The 24019-nt window shown below is 37.6% G+C and overlaps 1 protein-coding gene across 8 annotated transcripts in view; it reads left to right on the top strand.

Annotated features, from left to right (window-relative positions):
• Positions 1-24019, top strand: part of AHI1 (Abelson helper integration site 1) — a 222134-nt gene that overhangs the window by 181390 nt on the left and 16725 nt on the right. For 4 of the 8 annotated variants that reach the window (XM_049654402.1, XM_049654403.1, XM_049654408.1 and 1 more), the window contains 3 exons: positions 2871-2929; positions 18743-18845; positions 23413-23651. In XM_049654402.1, the coding sequence (XP_049510359.1) occupies positions 2871-2929; positions 18743-18845; positions 23413-23448 (198 nt within the window). In that variant the 3' untranslated portion in view covers positions 23449-23651. Of the gene's footprint in view, positions 1-2870; positions 2930-18742; positions 18846-23412; positions 23652-24019 lie in introns of those variants that run through there. The other 4 variants (XM_049654405.1, XM_049654407.1, XM_049654404.1 and 1 more) reach the window with 4 other exon arrangements.

Genomic DNA, 24019 nt, shown 5'->3' with positions numbered 1-24019 from the left:
CCCCTGGATTCTGGTCTTTTCGTTCATCTCCTTTGCTTTGCTCATCTTCCTCTCCTCATCCCCTCCTCTCCAAATCAAGGGTACCGTGAAGAGGAGATGAAGTCACAAAACAACTTGAGAGGTGTGTGTGAACAGGAGGGAAAGAAGGGCAGTCGTGCTCCCTGGCCTTGTGGATGATGGGGGGTGCTGTGGGCTGGTGGTATCACAGCCGTGGGGGCTTTTTTGTTAAACAAGGAAATGAAACAAAACAGCTCACAGAGATACCTTCTTCCTCCTCCTTCTTGCCTCCATGAGTAACTACCCATATGGCGTGCTGCTGCTGAGACCAAGGAATGAGTGAGTAAAGGTGTTTAGAAGTGGAATATTGGTCCTAATTAAATAAGTGTCCTTTAATAAGTGTTAAAACTTTGTAATGTGGATACTCTATTAACTTGGGATTCATAAGATTTGAACACAATTTAAGCCACCTTTGCAACATGAAGAAGGGCTTAAATGTGCCAGTTACTGTAATACAGTAATACAGCAGGAAAGATGGCAGGGACAGTGTTAAATCTACTTAAGACAAACCTTCTGCATCCATTTCACATGATGAACAGACTATTAAAAGCAGGTTTGGTAAGACCTACACATGACAATATGTTGTTACTCATATGTCAGGGTCATGATAAATAACTAAAAATAACATTGACTTAACAGTGATATACAATTCAGTCTTATTTCTCTTCCCTCAACCTCTGAAGTAGGTTCAAATTCTGATCAGAGCTGTTACAACGAGGGTTTTTTTTAATCCAGACTTTGTAAAAGTTGCATACATTATGTATATAGAATACATACACACATTATATACATATACATACATACGTATACATATGGTAAGATGCTGGGCTTGCCATGAGCAAAGAAATAGAAGTAATACTTAGACCAAGTAAAAAATAAAATCAATTTGATTGCTGTCTTTGGAATTTATTTCATAAGACTGGGAGAAAAACTAAATATATTCCGTTATAATTGACACTTTCTGAGTTTAGATTTTGGTGGTTTTCTTTGCTTCTTGCGCTATTGGGTTCAGGGCAGGTAGACTGTTCTGCAATCTGAATTAGTCCGTGAATTTGAGTTTTTCATGTGATTGTACTTTTTGTCCCAAACACATTTTAAGTAAGTCAGATCATCTTCACCAGTAGGGAAAAATCAGGGTGTTCTTGGTGCTTTGGTTGTTCTGTGAAATTGAGTCACTTGCTACAAGATCCACCTTTCACCACTAAGTCTTCTTGTTCTTTTATGTTTTTATTATATGCTTGATTTAAAGCTATGCAGATAGCAATAATACTACATAATACAATATCGTCTTGAAATCTTTATGATTAATAATACTTGTCTTAAAATATCCAATGACTTCACTCATATGAGGACTTTAGGATACAAAACAGATGAACATTAGGGAAGGGAGGCAAAAATAATCTAAAAACAGGGAGGGGGACAAAACATAAGAGACTCTTAAATATAGAGAACAAACAGAGTGCTACTGGAGGAGTTGTGGGGGGGGGTGCTAAATGGGTAAGGGGCACTAAGGAATCTACTCCTGAAATCACTGTTGCACTATATGCTAACTAATTTGGATGTAAATTAAAAAATAAACATTATTAATTAAAAAGAAAAAAAGAATACTTGTTTTAAGACACTCAAGTGCCAAATCTTGCTAAAGAATGATCTTGCAGGGGCGCCTGGGTGGCGCAGTCGGTTAAGCGTCCGACTTCAGCCAGGTCACGATCTCGCGGTCCGTGAGTTCGAGCCCCGCGTCAGGCTCTGGGCTGATGGCTCGGAGCCTGGAGCCTGTTTCCGATTCTGTGTCTCCCTCTCTCTCTGCCCCTCCCCCGTTCATGCTCTGTCTCTCTCTGTCCCAAAAATAAAAAAAAAAAAAAAAAAAAAAAAAACGTTGAAAAAAAAAAAAAAAGAATGATCTTGCAGAATCTGATTGTGAGGGACAAAATCTAAAAAGCAAAACAATCTTCAGGAAAGATAAGACTGGGAAAACAGTAGTTACTCAAACAACTTCAGACTGAAACAACTTAAGGACTGTGCTCCTTTTCTTTGATTTCATCTTGGTTTTTGTTTCCTGCAGTTTTTTTTTTAATTAAATAATTAGGTGGCTATAGTATATCTTTGATTTGTATATGGCTCAAAACTTAGTAACTGTATATTTTCTATGTGAATTTTAAATGGATTCTTTCCATAACATGTAATTACCTCTTTAAAAAAAATATTTGTAGTCAATTTTATAGCAACGTTGGGTAGATTTATAAAATACTGTCTCATATCAAGCTCCATTTTCCCACAGTATACCTTCATTTGGACTTAATGCTGGAATTCTGGAGGAACCATCAAACATAACAATATAATCTGGCACCACTGAAAGTACTTTTAGTTTGTTTTCTTCACAAAGGTGCCGTTAATAAAATATGTACCGAACAAATTTTGTAGAAGGTTGGGTTTTCAGATCCAAAATTTTAGATAGAATTCCATGAGTGTCATCACTATGAAAATATAAAGTATGCCAAAAGGATGAGGAACGAAGGATACGATGTTGAAAGATACATTTAGAACCTAAGTGATATGCCATATGGTGTTTCTAGATTAGTTTACACTGATTCGTATCTGACCTTTTTTTTGCCACATACCTGAAAACTGACATGCGTACAGAGTGCTCAGATGATCTGGAGAACTTTCTCCTTGGTTGTCCATAGGAGTGAAAACATTATGCTGATAGACATTTATGTTCAGAACAAACATGCTCTCTCCTCATTCAGCAAGTTGCTACTATTACCTGCGTTGTGCTGAGTTTGTACTTACTGTTTGTTGTTCTTCTTTTGCAGTGGTCAGTCATTAAGGACAAGTCCCAAGATTTCAGGCTGGGCTCAGAGTCTGTGACACAGTAAGCAACTTTTCCTTCTAAATACTTGCAGCGCTAAACAAGTATTGTTTGTTTTTTTAAGGACAGTTTCTCCATTTCTCTTTTTATGACATTACACCAAAAGTTAAATTTCAGGGGCACCTGGGTGGCTCAGTCGGTTGAACATCCAACTCTTGATTTTGGCTCCGGTCATGATCCCAGGTTTGTGGGATGGAACGCCGTGTTGGGCTCTGCACTGAACGTGGAGCCTGCTTAAGATTCTCTCTCTCCCTGGGGTGGCTGGGTGGCTAAGTCAATTAAGAGTCCCGTTCTTGGTTTCAGCTTGGGTCATGATCTCATGGTTTGTGGGTTCAAATTCCACATCGGGCTTCACGCTGACAATGCAGAGCCTGTCTGGAAATCTCTCTCTCCCTCTCTCTTTCAAACTCTCTCTGCACCCCCTCTCAAAATAAATAAATAAACAAAAAAAAAAGGAAAAGGAAAAGATTCTCTCTCTCTTCTCCCTCCCTCTCTTTGTCTCTCTCAAAAAAAAAAATCTCAAACTTTAAAAAAAGAAAGTTAAATTTCAGATAATTGATTTTTTAAGAGTTGAGCTGGCTTGAGAATATTTTATTTTGATTTTTTTAGTGTTTATTTACTTTTGAGAGAGAGAGAGAGAGCAGGGGAGGGGCAGAGAGAGAGGGAGACACAGAATCCAAAGCAGGCTCCGGGCTCTGAGCTGTCAGCACAGAGCCTGACGTGGGGCTTGAACTCATGCAAGATCATGACCTGAGCTGAAGTCGGACACTAAACCGACTGAGCCACCCAGGCGCCCGTAAGAATATCTTAATGGTTGGACTTTGAGAATGTATTATAACTAAGTTATAAGAAATAATATTAAATAAAATTAAAATATCATACCAAATTTTTGTTTTTTGGAACCATTTTGTCATTTATTTTTGTTTGAGTTACATTTTAAAATAACATTAACTGAAAACACGTAGATGATGTGTGGTTTAAAAAAATTATGAAATACCTATTTGAGACATTAAAGAAACAAAGTAATACCCATAACAATATCATTGTATATTTTCTTCAAATGCGTAATATATTTAAGCAATTCGTTTTGAGGTGTTTGTTATAAAAGATCACTAGGAAGTTTCTGTAGTTTCATTTGGTACTTGCTGCATCATTTAATACATAAATGAAAATCCCTTTTACCTCAAAAAACTTATATCAAAAATCTTCCTATTTCTCATTTTTTTTTATCACTGCAGATCATTTTGTACCTAACTTTCAGCCCAAACTTCATATTCACACAATCACTAGCAAACTATCCCAAGAGAGTAACAGCCTCGAACAGCCTAGATAATCTGTCGTGCCCTCCTGTTCATCCACCACCAACCATACCCACATACGCATAGGAGTACATGCTTACACACACACGCACCCGGATGATCCTAGCTGAATTTCCTTCAGGAAGATGTTTGTTCAGGTTAACCCTGCTACTGATGTTGACATTTTGGAGAATAATATGTCTGTTTCACTTCAAAAATTCTGAAGGAGATGACAGTCTAATTTATAGGAATTATCAAATAAAACCATGCATTATTTCACAAGATAATGTTTTATTCTACAGATGAAAGACAAACATAATTTAAATGGTGTTTTAAAGAGTCACAGAATCATGACCTAGAAGATTCCTTAGAAATTCTCTATCCCCTCTGTTTTCTAGTCAAGAAAACTAAGGGGAAAGGCCTTGCATAAATTTCCCAGGGAACTTCTGGGTCAGTGCACAGACCAGGAGCCAAGATCCCCAGACTGCTGGGCTGTTTGTTTGTCTGTTTGTTTTAAATTATATTTAGTGTTGTCAGGCTTCCCGGTAAAATGCCATTTTGTTGGAAGCTTTAAAATCTTTTAAAGAGAAAATCTGATGATGATATAACTATATATAGCCCTGTATCACTTCAGAGCACAGCCACTCACATGGATCACATTTGGTTCTCACTATCTCCCTGCAGACCAGTATCCTGACCCCTGCCTTAGATCTTAGAGGCTGTGACTTGTCTCAAGTCACTGTGGTTACTAAATGTCAGACCCAGGACCAGAACACAGGTCCTCTGTTTCCTAATCTGCTTTTCTTTCCAGGCTTTCCCGCTGCCTCCTGTATGAAACACACATCCCAGGTCTTTCTGATCTTCATTCTGGTTACATCTGCCAGGAAAGTTTTCAGTTCCATTCTCTAAAACACTGGAATTTTATATAATAGTTGATGATACAGTCATTGACCCTAAAGAGTTTATACTCAATGGCAGATCACACATATAAAAAATACACGAACAGTAAGGACAAACTGTTTCAACAACCAAAAAATATCATAATATTTAGGGGCGCCTGCATGGCCCAGTCAGTTAAGCATCCAGCTTCGGCTCAGGTCATGATCTAGCGGTTCGTGAGTTTGAGCCCCACATCAGGCTCTGGGCTGACAGAGCCTGAACCTGCTTCAGATTCTGTGTGTGTGTCTCTCTCTGCTTCTCCCCTGCTCATGCTCTGTCTCTCACTCTGTCTCTCTCTCTCTCTGTCTCTCTCAAAAATAAAAATAAAAAAATTTTTTAAATACCATATTTAATACATTATGGCAACAGTGCTCTTGGTGTTTTTGAACATGTTTTATAAAAAATTTTCAAACTTGGGGCGCCTGGGTGGCGCAGTTGGTTAAGCGTCCGACTTCAGCCAGGTCACAATCTCGCGGTCCGTGAGTTCGAGTCCCGCGTCAGGCTCTGGGCTGATGGCTTGGAGCCTGGAGCCTGTTTCCGATTCTGTGTCTCCCTCTCTCTCTGCCCCTCCCCCGTTCATGCTCTGTCTCTCTCTGTCCCAAAAATAAATAAAAAACGTTGAAAAAAAAGTTTTTTTAAATTTTCAAACTTGTATCTAATATGCAAATGAGAGTCTGTAGTCACTGACTGCATTGGATGCCTATTCTCCGGTGATACACAGATCCACACCATGCTCTCCAGGTTAGAATTTTTTAAAAACCTCGCAAAACATCCCAGCTCCTAAAGACTGTCAGGGTAGCTTGACTTCTCCTTTTGAGCATAGAACACTTACAAAGCTTCTGAAAATAAATTTTCATGAGAAGTTCAGATATGTCTAAATGCTCAAGTTCATCTGCAGCTTTTTGGGCTTTCCCTATACTAGTAGTTTCTTAGAAGTAGGGATGAATTAAGATACATTTCTAATGACCTGAAAGCTGTAGGCAAGTGGAAGGTGGAAATATTATAGCCCCGTATGTACAAAGTCATTTCTTTATTTCTTTAATTTACCTAAATGAGTCCATTGTACCCAAGTAAATGGACACTAATTTTTTTTATTATTATTTTAGAGAGAGAGAGCACAAGTTGGGGGGGGGGGAAGCAGAGAGAGAGAATCTTAAGCAGGCTCCATGCTTAGCATGGAGCCTGACACAGGGCTTGATCTCACACGATCTCGTGATCATGACCTGAGCCAGAATCAAGAGTTGGACATTTAATCGACTGAGCCACTCAGGCGCCCCTGAAGGCTAATTGTTTTGTTTCTTTCAGTCTTGCCATTCAGTTTGCAACTTATTTAGTTGGTTGACCAGAATATATAAATAAGCCACATAGGACTACCTCTTACTACTTCCACTTGAATTTCTTATCTTCTTTATTCTTTCTTATTTTTATTTTTTTTAGAAATGTCAATCACTTCTGTGCAAGTAATGTTTACACATTTTAGTAAAGCTGTACTCCCTTCTTAAGGTATCAAGAAGAAACCCCAATAGGTTAATTTAACCAAAGCATTTTCTTAAAAGTCTGAAACTTACACCTTTTGTACCTCATGCCCCTATGATGTTATTATCTACTGCCTGAGAGTTGGTAATGAAGTTTCTATTAATATGTGAAAATTCTTAATAAGTAGTATCCGGTATTCCCTAGTCATTAATCTGTTTTAACTTGAGTTTGTTGGGTTTTTTTTTAAAGATAGAATGTTTTATTTCATTAACAGCTTTGATCAGAGAAAAGTTAATTCAGATAGTAATATTAAAGTCCTTTATTTATGAACACTCAGATGGGAACTGAATGAATGAAATCTCTTCTTAATATAATGAAGGCTTTAAGAGTTAATTCTAAGTATCCTGTCACTCTTCCACTATATATTTATTCCAGTTTTATAATAGTCCTATTCCAGACTCCAGTTTCCTTTTCACGAGAAGGAAGTGGTTTACCTTTTTTCCTTAAAATACCTGTTGCTTGCAACCTTTTGTTTTTTTTTAGTTCTTGCTTTGTCCATTTTTCAGCCTTTTTTTTTTTTACCACCACCCCCCACCCGACCTCCACTTTGTGAAATCAGACCCAGCCATTGTGAGGTGTGTGACGTCACAATGTTCTTTATATATTTTAAATATGTTCTTCTGCAGATACATAATTTGCAGATATTCTCTCCCAGCCTCTGTTTTCCCTTTTCACTCTCTTTTAACAGTGGCTTTCAAAGAACAAGCTTTATTTTGATGACGTTTATCAGTTTTTTCTTTTATGAATCATGCTTTATACTGTCTAAGCATCCTTTGCCTAAAGTCACAGAAGTTTTCTCCTACGTCTTCATGTGAAAGTTTTATATTTTCAGGTTTTGTATTTAAGTGTGTGATCTGTTTTGTGTTAATTTTTATATATTGCATGAGGTTTGGATCAGATAATCTATTTTGGTTTGTTTGCATTTGCATATTCTAGTTGTTCCAGCCCCATTTGTTGAAAAAACAATCCTGCCTCAGATGAATGGCCTTTTTGCATTTTTGTGAAAATCAGTTGTCAGTATCTTTGTGCTTTTGTTCCTGGACTCAGTTCTGATCCATTGATCTGGTTTTCTGTCTTTAATCAGTAATACACTGTCTTGATTACTAGAGATTTATAATAAAACTGGAAGTCTTGGAAGTAGGTATTATTGGTCCTCCAACTTTGTCCTTTTTCAATGTCAATTTAGTTATTCAAGGTCTTTTTTATGTGCACATGATTTTTAGAATAAGCTTCTTCTACAGTAGAGCCTACTGGATTCCAATCGGCATCGCCTTGAATCCACAGACCAGTTTGGAGAGAATTGACAGGTTAACAATATTCAGTAATCTGACTCATTAACATATTTCTTCATTTATTTAGGTCTTTGTTAATTTCTCTCAGCACTGTTTTTTAGTTTTCAGGGTGTAAGTCCTACAGATGTTTGACCCATTTATTCCTGAGTATTTCGTATGTAAATGATATTTATAATTGTTTGTTGCTCATTTATAGAAATACTACTGACTGTCGGATGTTGAACTTGCATTATGCCATCTTACTAAAATGTCTTTTGGGTTTTAGTAGCTTTTTAGTATATTTTACTAGATTCTCTACATAGACAATCAAGCAAATAAAAACCAGTTTAATTCCTTCCTTTCCAAACCAGATGCCTTTTTTTTTTTTTTTTGCCTTATTGCAAAGGCTAAACCTCCAGTATAATGTTACAAGGTTGAATAGAAATGATGAGAGTAGATAGCATTATCTTCTTCATGATTTTATGGGTAATGAGTGGGAAAGCATTCAGTCTTTCACCATTAAATATGATATTATCATAGGTTTTTTTTATAAATGTCCTAAAGGACATTATAAAAATGAAGGTAGATTCCTTCATTTCCTGGTTTGCTGAGAGTTTGTATCAGTAATGGATGTTGGATTTTTGTCAAATGCTCTTTCTGTGTCTATTCAGATAATCATGATTTTTCTTTATTAATGTGTTCATATGGTAGATTACATTGATTTTCAAATATTGAACTAACGATTCATTCTTAGGATAAACCCTATTTAGTCATGGTATGTTATCATTTTTATAAATTGGTGAACTTGATTTTCTAAAATTTAATTTAGAGTTTTTCGCATTTTGTTCATGAAAAATATGGGTCTTTGGTTTTCTTGTAATGTTTTAGTCTGGTTTGGTATTAGGGTAAGCTGGCTTCATGGAATGAGTTAAGAAGAATTTCTAGTTCTTCTGTTCTCTGGAAGAGTCGGTAGATTTGGTATTTTTTCTTTTGTAATTTTCATTTCTTCATTGATACTCTCTGTGTAGTGACATAATTTCCTTTAGTTCTTTGAACATATTTACAATAATAGATTTCAAGTCTTTGTCTAGAAAGTTCAATGTATAGACTTCCTAAGGGACAGTTTCTGGTGATTATTTTTTTCCCTTTGTATGGACCATCCTTTCTTGGTTTTTTTGTATGTCTTTGTAATCTTTTGTTGAAAACTGGACATTTTAAAGACTATAATGTGACAACTCTTAAGAATTGGATTCTTCCCTTCCCTGGGGTTTGTTGTTGATGCTACTTATTATAGTTGTTATTTGTTAAATAACTTATCTGAACAAATTTCTACAACTCTATAATTACAATGTTTGGCCACTGAAGTCTCTGCTTGGTTAGACTAGTGATCAGCTAATTGGACAAAGATTTTCTTGAACACCTGGAACCAGTAAGTCTCTCAGTCTTGCTAAGGGGTCTCTTGGGGTATTGAGCACACCTTCGATATTTAGCCAAGTAGTTGACAACTCTGTGTTAGCTTTTGCTTCCTATTAGCACAGAGCATTAAGATCAGCCAGAAGTGAAGGCGTAAAGCCTTCTTAGGTCTCTGCTGTGCATGCTCACAACCCTACATGTGTGAGACCTTCTAGACTCTCCGAATAGTGTCAGGACTTGGGAAAACTCGTGTGGACATCTTACTTCCCCAACTTTTCCTTTTCACCTTTTTTAGTTAGTCTGTTGTTTGGCTTCTATTATCCATCACTCAGGCAGCCATGAAGCTAACTGTAATTGTTTTAACAAGTGCCTCCCAGGGAAAAGGCCAGCTCTGAGATAAGTCAAGTACTGACAGCCTTATAAGTGGTATCTTCCAAGGAACCACCAGACAGATCAAGTAAAATAGTTCTTTAGAAATGAGGCTTTGAAAGAGCTCCATCCCTGTTCTGTTCCTTCCAGTAGCTGCCGGGCTGCTGGCTTTCGCCATAAATTGCAGGCTATTCTTCAAGGCCACCACAGAGCTACAGTGGGGGATGGGGCTAGGTCAAGTTAAAATGCCACAGAGCTCTCTGCTTTTACCAAGGTTCAACCATTTTTCTTGAATAAACATTCTCCAGTTGCCACAAGCTTTTGACTAATTTCTAGAAATCTGAAAATGCTGATTCTGACCATTTTTGCCAGTTTTCTCTTAGCTTATTTGGAGAAGAGAATATTCAGAAGTTCTTAGCTCTACCACTTTCATGGCCATCATTTTATTTCTTCTTCAAATGTTGGATAAATTCACAGGTAAAGCTGTCTGGCCCTGGAATGTTCTTTTTTGGAAGATTTTTAACTACAAATTCTATTTATTCAGTAGAATTAGAGCTCTCAAGGTTATCTGTTTCTTCTTATGTAAACCTTGATAGTTTGTTTCTTTCAAGGAATTTGTCCATTTCACTCAAGTGATTTAATTGGTTGATATAATGTTGTTCATAATATTCCCTCATCTTTTCAGTAGTAATAGGATCTGTAGTAATAGGATCAGTAGTAAGAGGATCTGTAGTTGCAGCCCCCTAATCCCTGCTGTTGGTAATTTATTTTTTTAAGGCAGCAAGCAATCTCAGCCTAAATATTTCTTTTTTTTCAATCAGCCTTGCTAATAATGGTTTATCAATTTTGATCTCAAAGAATCAAATTTTTGTTTCATTGATTTCTCCTTATTGTTTCTCTATTTTCTCCTTCATTGGTATCTACTCTGGTTTTTATTTGGCTTATTTGGGGTTTAATTTGTCCTTTTTCAAAATTTTTAAAGTGGAAACTGTGGACGATTTAATACCTTTCTTCTCTCCTAATATAAACATTTAGTGCCATAAATTTCCCACTAAGCACTGCTTGAATGGCATTCCACAAATTTTGATATATTGTGGTTTCATTTTCATTTCTTTCAAAAACACTTTTTTAATTTTTCTTCAGATTTATTCTTTGATCCTGGGTTACTTGGAAATGGGTCGTTTCATTCCCAATATTTAGGGAGTTTCCAAGATATCATTCTGTTATTGATTTCTAATTCCATTGTGGTCAAAGAACATATTCTGAATGATCCAAATCTTTTTAAATTTATTGAGAATTATTTTGTGATTCTTAATATGGTCTCTCTTGGTAAAAGTTTTTAGTGCCCTTGAAAAGAATGTATAGTCAATAGATGTAGAAGAAGCACTTGACAAAATACAGCATCCTTTTTTAATAAAAACCCTCAAGAAAGTCCGGATAGAAGGAACATACCTTAACATCATAAAAGCCAAATATGTAAAACCCATGACTAATATCATCCTAAATGGGGAAAAACTGAGATCTTCCCCCTGAAATCAGGAACATGACAAGAATGCCCACTCTCACCACTGTTTTTGAATGTAGTGTTGGATGTCCTAGCCTCAGCAATCAGACAGCAAAATGAAATAAAAGGCATCCAAATTAGCAAAGAAGAAGTCAAAATTTCACTTTTCACAGATGACATGATACTATACATGGAAAACCTGAAAGACTCCACCAAAGATCTGCTAGAACTAACGCATGAATTCAGCAAAGTCACAGGATACAAAATCAGTGTACAGAAATCGGTTGCATTTCTGTACACCAGTAATGAAGCAGCAGAAAGAGAAATCAAGAAATCGATCCCATTTACAATTGCACCAAAAACCATAAAATACCTAGGAGTAAACCTAACCAAAGCTGTAAAAGATCTGTATGCTGAAAACTATAGAAAACTTACAAAGGAAATTGAAGACACAAAGAAATGGAAAAATATTCCATGCTCATGGATTGGAAGAACAAATACTGTTAAAATGTCAGTACTACCCAAAGCAATCTACACATTCAGTGAAATCTGTACCAAAATTGCACCAGCATTCTTCTCAAAGCTGGAACAAACAATCCTAAAATTTATATGGAACCATAAAAGACCCTGAATAGCCAAAGTAATGTTGAAAAAGAAAGCCAAAGCAGGAGGCATCAGAATCCCAGACTTTAGCCTCTACTCCAAAGTTGTAATCATCAAGACAGTATGGTATGGGCACAAAAACAGACACATAGACCAATGGAATAGAATAGAGAACCCAGAATTGGACCCACAAATGTTATGGCCATCTAATCTTTGTCAAAGCAGGCAAGAGTATCCAATGGAAAAAGACAGTCTCTTTAGCAAATGATGCTGGGAGAACTGGACAGCAACATGCAGAAGAATGAAACTGGACCACTTTCTTACACCATACATGAAAATAAACTCAAAATGGATGAAAGACCTAAATGTGAGACAGGAAACCATCAAAACCTAGAGGAGAATACAGGCAACAACCTCTTTGACCTCTGCCACAGCAATTTCTTCCTTGACACGTCTCCGAAGGCAAGGGAAATAAAAGCAAAAATGAACTATTGGGACCTCATCAAGATAAAAAGCTTCTGCATGGTGAGGAAACAATCAACAAAACTGAAAGGCAACCGACGGAATGGGAAAAGATATTTGCAAATGAGATATCAGATAAAGGGTTAGTATCCAAAATCTATAAAGAACTTACCAAACTCAACACCTAGAAAACAAATAATCCAGTGAAGAAATGGGCAGAAGACATGAATAGACACTTTTCCAAAGAAGACATCCAGATGGCCAACAGACACATGGGAAGATGCTCAACATCACTCATCATCAGGGAAATACAAGTCAAAACCACGTTAAGATACCACCTCACACCAGTCAGAGTGACTAAAACTAACTCAGGAAACAACAGAAGCTAGCAAGGATGTGGAGAAATGGGAACCCTCTTGCACTGTTGGTGGGAATGCAAACTGGTGCAGCCGCTCTGGAAAACAGTGTGGAGGTTCCTCAAAAAATTAAAAATAGAACTACCCTATGACCCAGCAACAGCACTACTGGCATTTATCCAAAGGATACAGAGTACTGATTCATAGGGGTACATGTACTCCAATGTTTATAGCAACGCTTTCAACAATAGCCAAATTATGGAAAGAGCCTAAATGTCCATCAACTGATGAATGGTTAAAGGACATGTGGTTTATATATACAATGGAATACTACTTGGCAATGAAAAAGAATGAAATCTGCCATTTGCAGCAATGTGGATGGAACTGGAGGGTATTATGCTAAGTGAAATAAGACAGAGAAAGACGGATATCATGTTTTCACTCATGGAACTTGAGAAACTTAACAGAAACCCATGGGGGAAGGGAAGGGGAAAAAATAGTTACAGAGAGGGAGGGAGGCAAACCATAAGAGATTCTTAAATACAGAGAACAAACTAAGGGCTGATGGGGCGGGGGTGGGTGAGGGAGAGGGGAAAATGGGTGCTGGGCATTGAGGAGGGCACTTGTTGGGATGAGCACTGGGTGTTGTATAAAAGCGATGAGTCACCCCCAAAACCAAGAGCACACTGTATACATTGTATGTTAGCCAACTTGACAATAAATTATACTAAAAAAAAAGAAAAGAAAAAAAGAAAAGACTGAGTATCATGCACTTGTCTACCTGAAGTGTTCTTTTATAAATAAATTCGATCACATGGGCTAATAAGTGTTGTTTATGTCTGGGATAGCCTTACTGATTTTCTATCTATTCTATTAATTATTGAGAGTTGGGTATTGGAAGTCTTCAACTAATATCGTGGGCTTGTTTTTTAATTCTTGTAGCTCTGTTAGGTTTTGTGTCATGTATTTTGAAGCTCTGTATTAGGTGCCCATATGTTTAGGATTGTTATGTTTTTTTGGAGGTAAGTGACTTTATTTCTGGTCCTATTCTTTGTTCTGAAATCTACTTCAATTAATATTAGAAAAGTCACTCCAGCCTTCTCTTAATAAGTGTTGGAATGATATATGTGTTTTTATACTTTAAATATAAAAATGCAAATAGGTTGAAAATTAAAGTATGCTTCTTATAGGCAGCATACAGCTGAGTTCATGCTCTTTTTACCCAATATGACCATTTCTGCCTATTAATTAGGATAATTAAGCAAACATTTATATTTAATATGATTATTAACATGGAGAAGTTTTAGTCTATTATACTGTTTTTTGTTTTCTATTTGTCTCAATTCTTCTCTCATTTTTCAACTTTTTCAGCTTTCTTTTAAATTATGTTTTATCTATTTTATCTTTCTTTGTTAGCTTATTACCCATAATGCTGTGCTTTCCTCTTTTAGTGATTTTTTTTTAGGGTTTAGCGCTTTAAAATGGTGTTTTTCCATTTCTTCCTTCCTGACCTTCATGCTTCTGTAGTCACACACTTTATTTATATTAGTTATAACCCCTTCATTATGTTATTAATTTTGTGAACTGTCATCTTCGGAAGAGATTGAATAAGAAAACCTTAATATTTGCCTATTTTGTTTTCATTTTTCAGTATTTTTTAATTCCTTTGTGTAGATCCATATTTTCACCTGGTACCGTTTTCCTTTATACCCAGAGGACTCCCTTCAACATCTCTTGTAATGTTGGTTAGCTAAAATGAGTGCCTTTACTTTTCACATGTCTGAAAAGGACTAGTTCATCTTTTATTTTGAAAGCTGTTTTCATTTGGCATACAATTCTGTGTTGAAAGATCGGCACTTTTTTTCTGGTACTTTAAAAATACTGCTCCATTGGACCCAAACCATAAGCGACTCTTAAAAACTGAGAATAAGGGGCGCCTGGGTGGCTCAGTCAGTTAAGTAAAAACTGAGAATAAACTGAGGGTTGATGATGGGTGGGACGGAGGGGAAAGTGGGTGATGGGTATTGAGGAGGGCATCTGTTGGGATGAGCACTGGGTGTTGTATGGAAAACAATTTGACAATAAATTTCATATCAAAAGAAAAAAATTCAGCTCCATTGCCTTCTCACCTGGCAGTTTTTTCCAACAGGAAATAGACTCATGCTTCTCTGTGTTCCTCCATACAGAGCATGGTTTCCCCTATGTTGGCTACTTGTGAGATTTCTATCACTGGTTTTGAGCAATTTGATTATGATGTGCCTTGTAATTTTCTTTACGTTTCTTCTGCTGGAGGTTAGTTGGATCTTTTAGGTTTATGTTTTCATCAACTTTGGAACATTTGGGCCATTTTTTCTTCTTAGTTTTGTTTTTGTTGTTTCCTGCCTCCATCTGTTTCTCTCATCTTTGAGGATTCCAATTACACATACATTAGGCCACATGAAGGTGTCCCATGCTCCCTGATGCCTTTTTTTTTTAGTTGTTTTTTTTCAATGTGTTTCACCTTTTCTATTGCTGTGGCTTCTATTTAATTTCTATTAATAGTTTCTGTTGCTGCCTCTTCAAGTTATCTGATCTTTTCTCTGCCGTGTCTCATCTGACTTTAATCCCTTCCAGTATATTTCTCACCTCAGGCCTTTTAGTTTTCATCTCTAGAAATTCACAGTGGGTCTTACAGATATCATCCTTGGGTCTACTTAACCTTTTGAGCAAGTGGAATATAGTTATAATAACTGTTTTGATGTTTTTTCTAACATTGTTTTAATGAGAATTCTAACATCTGAGTCAGTTCTAAGTTTCAGTTTTTTGATCGTCATCATGGGTTGTATTTTTCTATTTCTTTGCCCACCCCCCAATACACTTTTATTGGATGCCACACATTGAAATCTTTACCTTTTGGTTACTAGATATTTCTGTATTTCTATAAATATTCTTAAGCTCTGTTCTAGAATATAGTTAAGCTACTTCAGAACAGTTTGATCTTCTCGGGTCTTGCTTTTAAGGTTTGTTAGGGGGGACCAGAGCCATTCATTATTCCTCAGTATGGACACAAATGCCTCTGGGTACTCTGTGCCGCCCCTTCTGAGTTGTGAGGTCTTCCAGCCTGGCTGGTAGGCACAGGCACTGTTCTGGCCTCAGGAAATGTCCTCAGATGCATGGGTTCACCAGCTCTTCTGGATACTTGAAGGGAACCCTTTGCAGATGTTCACATTCTCTCACTGTGAAGCTTTCTCCTCTCTGACACTCTATGAACTCTAGCCATCTCCGTCTCCTCAGGCCCTCAGCTGTCAGGGAATCCACCAGGACTCATGCAGGCCTCATCTCCCTGTGCCATAGCCTGGAAACTCAAGGCGGTGAGCTGGGTGACCATAGGGCTCATCTCATTTGTTCTCTGTCTCTTGGGTATCAGTGTCCTTTGTTGCCAGTGATTCATTGTCTTGAAAACTATTGTTTCATATATTTTATCCAGTTTATTGTGGGGTTTTTTGGTGGTGGTGGTTTTAGGCAAGCAGTATATCCAGTCCCTGCCTCCCCATCTTGGCTGCAAACAAAAGTCCAGATGTTGTATCCATTTTCAAGGTAATTTTCTGTTAGATTGTATATAGATTATGAGAGAAAAAGTGAAGAGGATCACACAGTCTAATTTTCCTACAGTGGTCAGTAAAAGCCAAAGATATAAAATAGTATGTAAGTCCTAAAGACCATATTGAGGCAGGGTGAAAAAAAAGAGAAGCACCTAGAAATCAGGACATCGGGAGCTAAAGTGTGAGAAAGTGCCTGGGGTACCCTGAGGCCAGGAGATACTCTGTGGCCAGAGCAGAGGTCAAAAACTAGGGCCTGCCAGCAAGATGCAGTCCTAGTATCTTTGGTTGGATCCACTGTGTGTGTGTATGTATGTGTGTGTAATTTTCAGTGGCTAAATGCAAAAAAAAAAAAAAAATTTCACATAAATGCAGACTTTGTACTTCTCTTGAAATTAATCTGATGTTCTGGACCACAGTTCCATGAGCTGAGCTGAGGAAGCAGATTGCCTCTCCTGTGTGGGTCATCCACTCTCCAGTTCGCCAGTTTACTGTATTACCCCTAGCTTGCTTCTCTCATTCACCGCATTACCCACCATAGCCTCCACAGACACCTGAGTTTCTAGTTTAATGCCCGAGAATAGGTTCCCTGGAGAGAGATTGCAAAAATTATCAGTGCTTACAGACTGGGTCGCTTAAGCAACAAATTTTTTTTCACAGTACGAGAGGCTGGAAGTTCAAAATCAAGGTTGCAGCGGGGTCAATTTTTGGTGAAACCTCTCTTCCCAGCTTGCAGGTGGCCACCTTCTTGCTGTGTCCTTACATGGCCTTTCCTCTATGCATGTGTTGGAAAGAGCTCTGTGGTGCTTCCTCTTCTAATAAGGACTACCAATTCTGGTCTGTAGATTAGAGTCTCACCCTTATGACCTCATTTAATCTTAATTAACCTCCTTAAAGATCCTTGCTTCCATTTTGGAATTAGGACTTCAGCCTGTGATTTTTTTTTAATTTTTCTAATGTTTATTTATATTTGAGACAGAGCGTGAGCAGGGGAGGGGCAGAGAGAAAGGAAGACACAGAATCTGAAGCAGGCTTCAGGCTCTGAACTGTCAGCACAGAGCCCGACATGGGGCTCAAACTCACAAACTGTGAGATCATGACCTGAGCCAGAGTTGGACATTTAACCGACTAAGCCACCCGGGCACCCCTTCAGCCTGTGATTTTGAGAGAACATGGTTTAGTTTGTAGTAATCTGTATTCAATCCTATTTATTTACTTGATTTTGAAATTCTTGCATCTGGATCAAACTCTTCCACCATTCCCAGACATGGTAGAAAGGAGACACTGTCTTCCACTCTTTAAATTTCCCTTTTTTTATTGTTTTTGTATTTTCTTTTCTCCTAACACTATTTACTCTGCACTCATTCACAAAGTATTTGTTTTATATTTTACTCTTACTGTTGAACCATTAGAAAAGCTGCATTCCACATCCCACAGATCAGAATATCACAGTGTTGGTTTTTTTCCTTGTTTGTTTGTTTGTTTGTTTTTAGTGTAGTTGACACGCAGTGCTTCATTAGTTCCAGGTGTACAACTTAGTGATTCAGGAAGTCTTTTCATTATACTGTGCTTACCACAAGGTAGCTCCCATCTCTCGCCACACAACACTATTATAGTCTCATTGACTGTATTCCCTGTGCTGTACCCTTTATTCTCCCGACTCTTCATTCCGTAACTGGAAACCTGGATCTCCCACTCCCCTTCACCATTTTGCCCATCCCCCACTCCCATCCACTCTGTCAACCATCAGTTCTCTGTATTTGTAGGTCTGATTCAGCTGTTTGTTTGTTTATTCACTTGTTTTTTTATATTCCACATGTAAGTGAAATCATCTGTCTTTGTCTGACTTATTTTAATTAGCATAATACCCTCTAGGTCCATCCATGTTGTCACAAATAAAAATACCATGTTCTTTTTTATTGCTGAATAATGTCCCATTGGGTAGATACACCACATCCTCTTTATCCATTCATCTGTCAGTGGACACTTGGGTGGCTTCAATATCTTGGCTATTGTAAATAATGTAAATAAGAGGTATATATCTCTTCAAATTAATGTTTTCGCTTTCTTTGGGTAAATACCCAGTAGTGGAATTCTTGGATCATATCACAGCTTTCTTATGCAAAAATTTCCTTCACCCCTTTCTTTGTCATTAAGGAATCTCATGTTATTTTTACACATACACACATGTTTTTTCCATCTAGTTTGATAAGAAAATATTCTGGCTTTTCCTGGGCATCTAATATTTTTCTAAGAGAAGTTAAATTTATTTTATTCTGTCCCTTCATCATAATAGAGAAGGAACCCTACCAGCTAAAGATTCATGTCTCTACATTATTTTGAGCATCTCCCTAATATTTTTCTCTCAGATCCATCCATTGATCTCCCCTTTCTGTTCCCACTGCTCCTGCCCTAAATCAGAGCCTCATGTGGGCTATGGCAGCAGTCTTCTTACGGGCTCCTGCTTCTCATCTTTCCCTCCCGTAGTTCTGAAGTGGGCAAAGCGCAGAGCCGTGAGGACCGAGGACACACAATGGATATGCAGGGGAAGAACAATGAGCAAACCAGTCAAAAGGTCACCCTAATAGAGGTAAGAGGAAAACCAGGAGAAAGTTGTAGCATAGAGTCAGCAGGGAAAGATTTAGGGAAGGCCTGGTCCACCATCACAAATGCCAAATAAGTCATGGAGATGAAAAGTACAGGATAGGAAATAGAGTCCATAATATTGTGATACCATTTTTGGTAACAGGTGGCGACTACACTTACGATCGTTGAATAACGGACAGCGTTGTTGAATCAATGTGTTGTACACCTGAAACTAATATAATATTTTATGTTAATTATACTGCTATTAAAAATAAATAAACAATGACGAATGCCAAAGGGAGGAGAAGTAAAATAAGGACTTAAAAGTGCCCTTTCAGGATTTCCTGTCAAGAGGCCATTTATGACCTTCAAGAAGATAGTTTTGATGAGAGTCCTTGAATCAGACCGTCTCCAGTGCAGAGGGAAAAAATAATCAGAAGAGACTGCTTTTCCAAGAAGCTGTACTTCAAAGGAAAGAAAAGGCTGGGCAATAACCAGTAGAAAACACGGGATTTAGAGATCTTTGTAGAGAGGGGAATGAGGAGAAGAGTTACAAACTGAAAGGAAAGAGCCCCAGGGGAGGAGCCATTCAAGATAAAGGACAGGTGAATAATCCCTGGAGACCAGAGAAATACACAGATTAGAATTTGAAACAAGGCAGGGTCACTTTTGTACTGAGATAGGCCAGTGAGACAAGTGTGTTTGAATGATGGTGTTTTCTTGTGGGGGATGGAATGTAGGAAGGTCAGGAAGACCTTTCTGAAGAAGAGGCCTCTGTTTTCTCGGTTAGGCAGTGGTGACATTTGTCTGCTAAACGTGAAATGTGTCCACTTTTGTGAAGTTGTCACTTAAAGGAAACCAGATTCAGAATTTTCATAAGTATTTTTAGATTTTAATTATAAAAAACTTAAATCTCCTTATACCAAAAGCATATAGATGAGTAGTTATACAATCATGGGTTAAGAAATGACTTTTTATCCTTGATAACAGAATCAGAAAACATTTTAAAACAAATTTTAATAATAAGAACTTCAAAATGATTTAAAGCAAAATCTAGAAACATATAATAACCCAGGATGAGGAAGAACTTCACGAGATATGTGACAGATAAAGAATTAATACCCTTAACATATTTTTTAAAAACTCTTAAAAATCAACAAAGAAAAGAAAAATTGGCAAAGGGCCTTCAGAGGACATTCTTAAAATGAATATATGAAAAGTGTCTCCCTTCCAGTGATCAAATAACAAAAATTAGTAACTGATACAGTATTTTTCCCCTCACAAAATGGCAACAAGTTTCAAACTTATAAAACCGATGGGGGCACTGAGTTTCCTCATACACTGCTGATAATTGTATAAGATTCATCCATTCCCTGTGGGGGATAGCTTGGTGATACTTCTTTTTTTTTTTAACTTGTCAAACTGTTCATGTCCTTTGATTTGACAGTTTTAGTTCTAGGAATCTATTATAGGAAAATAGTCAAGTATACATGGGCAGAATCAGTTAAAAGGCTGTTCCTTCAAGCAGTGTTTTAAAAACAGGAAGAAAGAATTAAATTTCTATGAATATAGAGTTGATTAAATTATAAAACATTTCTATAAGGGAATACCATGTGATACTATTTGTTACATTATTGAAGTATTTTCATAGACATGGAAAGATGTTTGAGTAGAAGAAAGACGGTTATGAAGTGGTTTGTATACAACATACTCAGTTGACTCTTGAACAATGCAGGGGTTAGGAGCACCAGTCCCTGCTTTATGCAGTCAAAATCCGTGTATAACTTTGGTTCCCCCAAACAATAACAGCCTACTGTTGACCAGAATACTGATAACATAAATAGTAACTTAACACATATTTTGTATGTTACATGTATCACATAGTGTTCTCTTACAATAAAGTAAGCTGGAGAAACAAAAACGTTACTAAGAAAATCATACAGAAGAGAAAATACATTTATATTACTGTACTAATCAATATCGTAAGTTCACATCGTGTTTACGAGATGAATCATCTGTCTGTACCTACATCATTATTGTCTCATATGATATAAAACACTGTAGGTGTAATATGTATTACTAATACTGACATCAAAAATGAAAAGGTAATGTAAAAATCCATATTTATTTAAACGTAAAACATTCATGCATTGATAACAGATGCAGCAATATGATTACTTTATGGTAGCCTAGTGTAATCATTGTAATTGCTTCACAGTCACCTGGCCTATACAGTAATGAATGAGTTGTTATGGCCTATAGTACTGTAGTTCTCTTCCTTATACCAATTGGAAACACTGTTACATTTTTTTTAAAAACAACTCGTGTGATGAAAGGCTGATACGCAGTTTCTCTGATTAGGAGAGAGAGAGAGAAGCATGCTGTACTGTAATATAATTGTTTGAAAACGGAGTTTTAAATAGGAATAAAACTAACACATTATTAATTTTATTGTCCACTTCCATACAAGTGTTGCACATAATGTTCTACACAGTGAATACTTAAGCGATGATGATGATGATGATGATGATGACGACGACGACGACGACGACGACGACGACAGTTAATTAGATTTTCACGCAGGGTTAGTTGGTTAAGCGTCTGACTTCGGCTTAGGTCATGAACTCGCAGTTTGTGAGTTCGAGCCCTGCTTCGGGCTCTGTGCTGACAACTCGGGATGAAGAACGCTTGAGTTCGGAACCATATCACCTGGCTTCATGTCCCGTTTGGCTACTTTTGCTGTACATGACTTTAGGCAAGCTTCTTTCGCTCTTTGTTCTTCGGTTCTCTCATCTGTAAGTAGGGACAATACCTACGTCAAGGATTATTATGAGGAATAAATGAGTTAAGATGCATTGCACCCCACTTAGCGTGGTTCACTTCTCTTAAAGATGTTATCTGTACGGCCTGCTTCACTGTGTCTCTGGAGGGTTCCCTCTCCGGAGGGTCCTCTGGCTTCTCTGTTTACTTCTCATTGTGCCATCTCCACCTGATGAATGTCACTTGTCCTACATCCTCTGCACGTGCAGGATGCAGCCCACTCACTTCCAGCTGCTCTTCTCTCCCTTCCCTTTTCTGTTTTTCTTCTTTGTTTTTGTTACCACTTTTATAAACTCCTCCTCTGACTCTGTTTTGCCTCGTTATTCTTCTAAGATGCTTTTACCTTCCTCATGGCCCCTTGCAGATGTTTATAGGGTTTCTCAGGCCCTGGTGCCCAGCATCCATTTGAGCCTTTACTACTCTCTTTTCCATTTTTGTTGGGCCCTGGGCCCTAATTTGGGACAAGTTTTGTGTGCTTCCCATGTATACACACAGGGACAGAATGAATGACACCCTTTTCTGGCCCCAAGTGAGATTGTACCTTGGCACACCACCTCTGTACCCTTTTACACTCTACTTCAGATGCTTTCGTGAGCCTCACTTGGAACATTTTTGGACTTGTACATTTAACGCCACCTTATCTGTGCTAGCTCTGCTGAACAGATTTGAAGTCCGGAAACAGACTGACAAAGGATTTTCTTTCCCCTCATGTGTAAATGTCTTTCATCAAAAAAAGATAGCAAAAAAGATAGTTTATTTATTTAAGATTGAGCCTGCCCCTAAAAGCACAGATGTTGCCTAAGCCTCCTGTGCTACCAGGGAAGGGGCTTAGGAAATGGTTACCCTGCCCTTTCGTGCCACAATGACCTAGCCTCTACTTTTCCCAGGAGCGCTTGGTAGAATTGATCGCCACCTTAGCCACATTGCCATCACTCTCAGGCAGCATCTGCCTTCTGAGAGCAATCAAGCATGAAGCGCTTTCTGCTCAGAGGAAGGACAGCAACGTGTTTATCTACTTTCAGATACTCACCACTGGCACATGAATAATTGCAGTAAAGGGTGTCCGGTTCAACACGACTAGCTTATCTCCCCCTAGTTTTTGTGTCCTTCCTGCATGTTCTCTAAGAAGGTCCTTGTTTCATCCACGTATTGGTTCTTGATTTTCATTAGTGACATAATTTGATTTATTTCAAAGCTGCATCTAAATGCATAATTAACCATCACTACCTTTGTTAAAAATGACCCACACCATTTTTTGGTTTTATGCGAAAAAATGTAATAGTTAACCCACTTTGTGAAAATAGACATAATCATTGACTAAATGAAAGAATGCTATTTAATAAGATGGTCTATATCCTTCCCATTTACTAACCTTGGAGCATCATCCATGACATTTTTTCCTCCAATGAATGAAGAGCTTTCCGAATTCTGATTGCCTGCTCTTAATTTCTGGAAGTTACTCCAGGTTTGGAGTGCTTAGGGTCTGTATTTGAGAAGTGTGCTTCTTTTTCACTTGTCAGTGCTGGAGCAGGCCTTACACAACCACTAACGGTGCCAAAAGTGTTAGCAGTGTGTTCGAGAAGCACATTAGGAGATAGGGGATTAGTACTTTGGTCTTTCTTGGGTGTGTGTGTGTGTGTGTGTGTGTGTGTGTGTGTGTGTGTGTTACGCAATGTGCTTATTACCCACGTTGTTGCCAGGGCACACCAAGATTTGGTTGTGGCCAAAAGACATTGTCTAAGTTCATTTAGTACATTTTGTGTACTTTTCTCCTAGTAAAGAGTTGAAGAATGAAGAGACAACCAAATACACAGAAATGAAATGACAAATTAAACCAAACGGAATTTCTCTTCAGAGTGAAGAACTTCCAGATACTAAGGAAGAAAGTAAGGCCCCACTACTCCTTGTCCTTATGAAAGAATCTAGAAAAATCAGAAGCGAGATATGAGTAGAAAAATAAATGGGGCCTTTTGACCTTAATTATTTTAAATCATTGTGACTGTTGTTGATCCGAGTATTGGTCCTTATGTGTGTTAGTTATTGCATCAGAATTACATTACCACCGTTGGAAAACCAATAAAGAAAAAAACATAATTGCCACTCAGCCGAGATGAAGGAAAAGTGTTTGCACTGTCAGGATGTCCATCAAGCAGTCATTTAATATTCTTACATCTGTATTGTGATTGTATGTGTGATGTTATGTTCAGATTATGAAATATATGCTTTTGAAATTTAACTTTATTTAAGAGGGAAGCAGCTTCAGAATGTGTATTCAAAATGGTCCCAGTAAGAAAGACATTAAAAGGGAACAAATTTGTTAGTTTTGAATGACTCATACATGTAACTTGATACATACAA

Source organism: Panthera uncia (genome assembly GCF_023721935.1).
Source record: "Panthera uncia isolate 11264 chromosome B2 unlocalized genomic scaffold, Puncia_PCG_1.0 HiC_scaffold_24, whole genome shotgun sequence".
In the NCBI taxonomy this organism is placed as follows: Eukaryota; Metazoa; Chordata; class Mammalia; order Carnivora; family Felidae; genus Panthera; species Panthera uncia.
The sequence above is the reverse complement of the archived record's forward strand: the minus strand, read 5'-3'. Positions and strand labels throughout refer to the sequence as shown.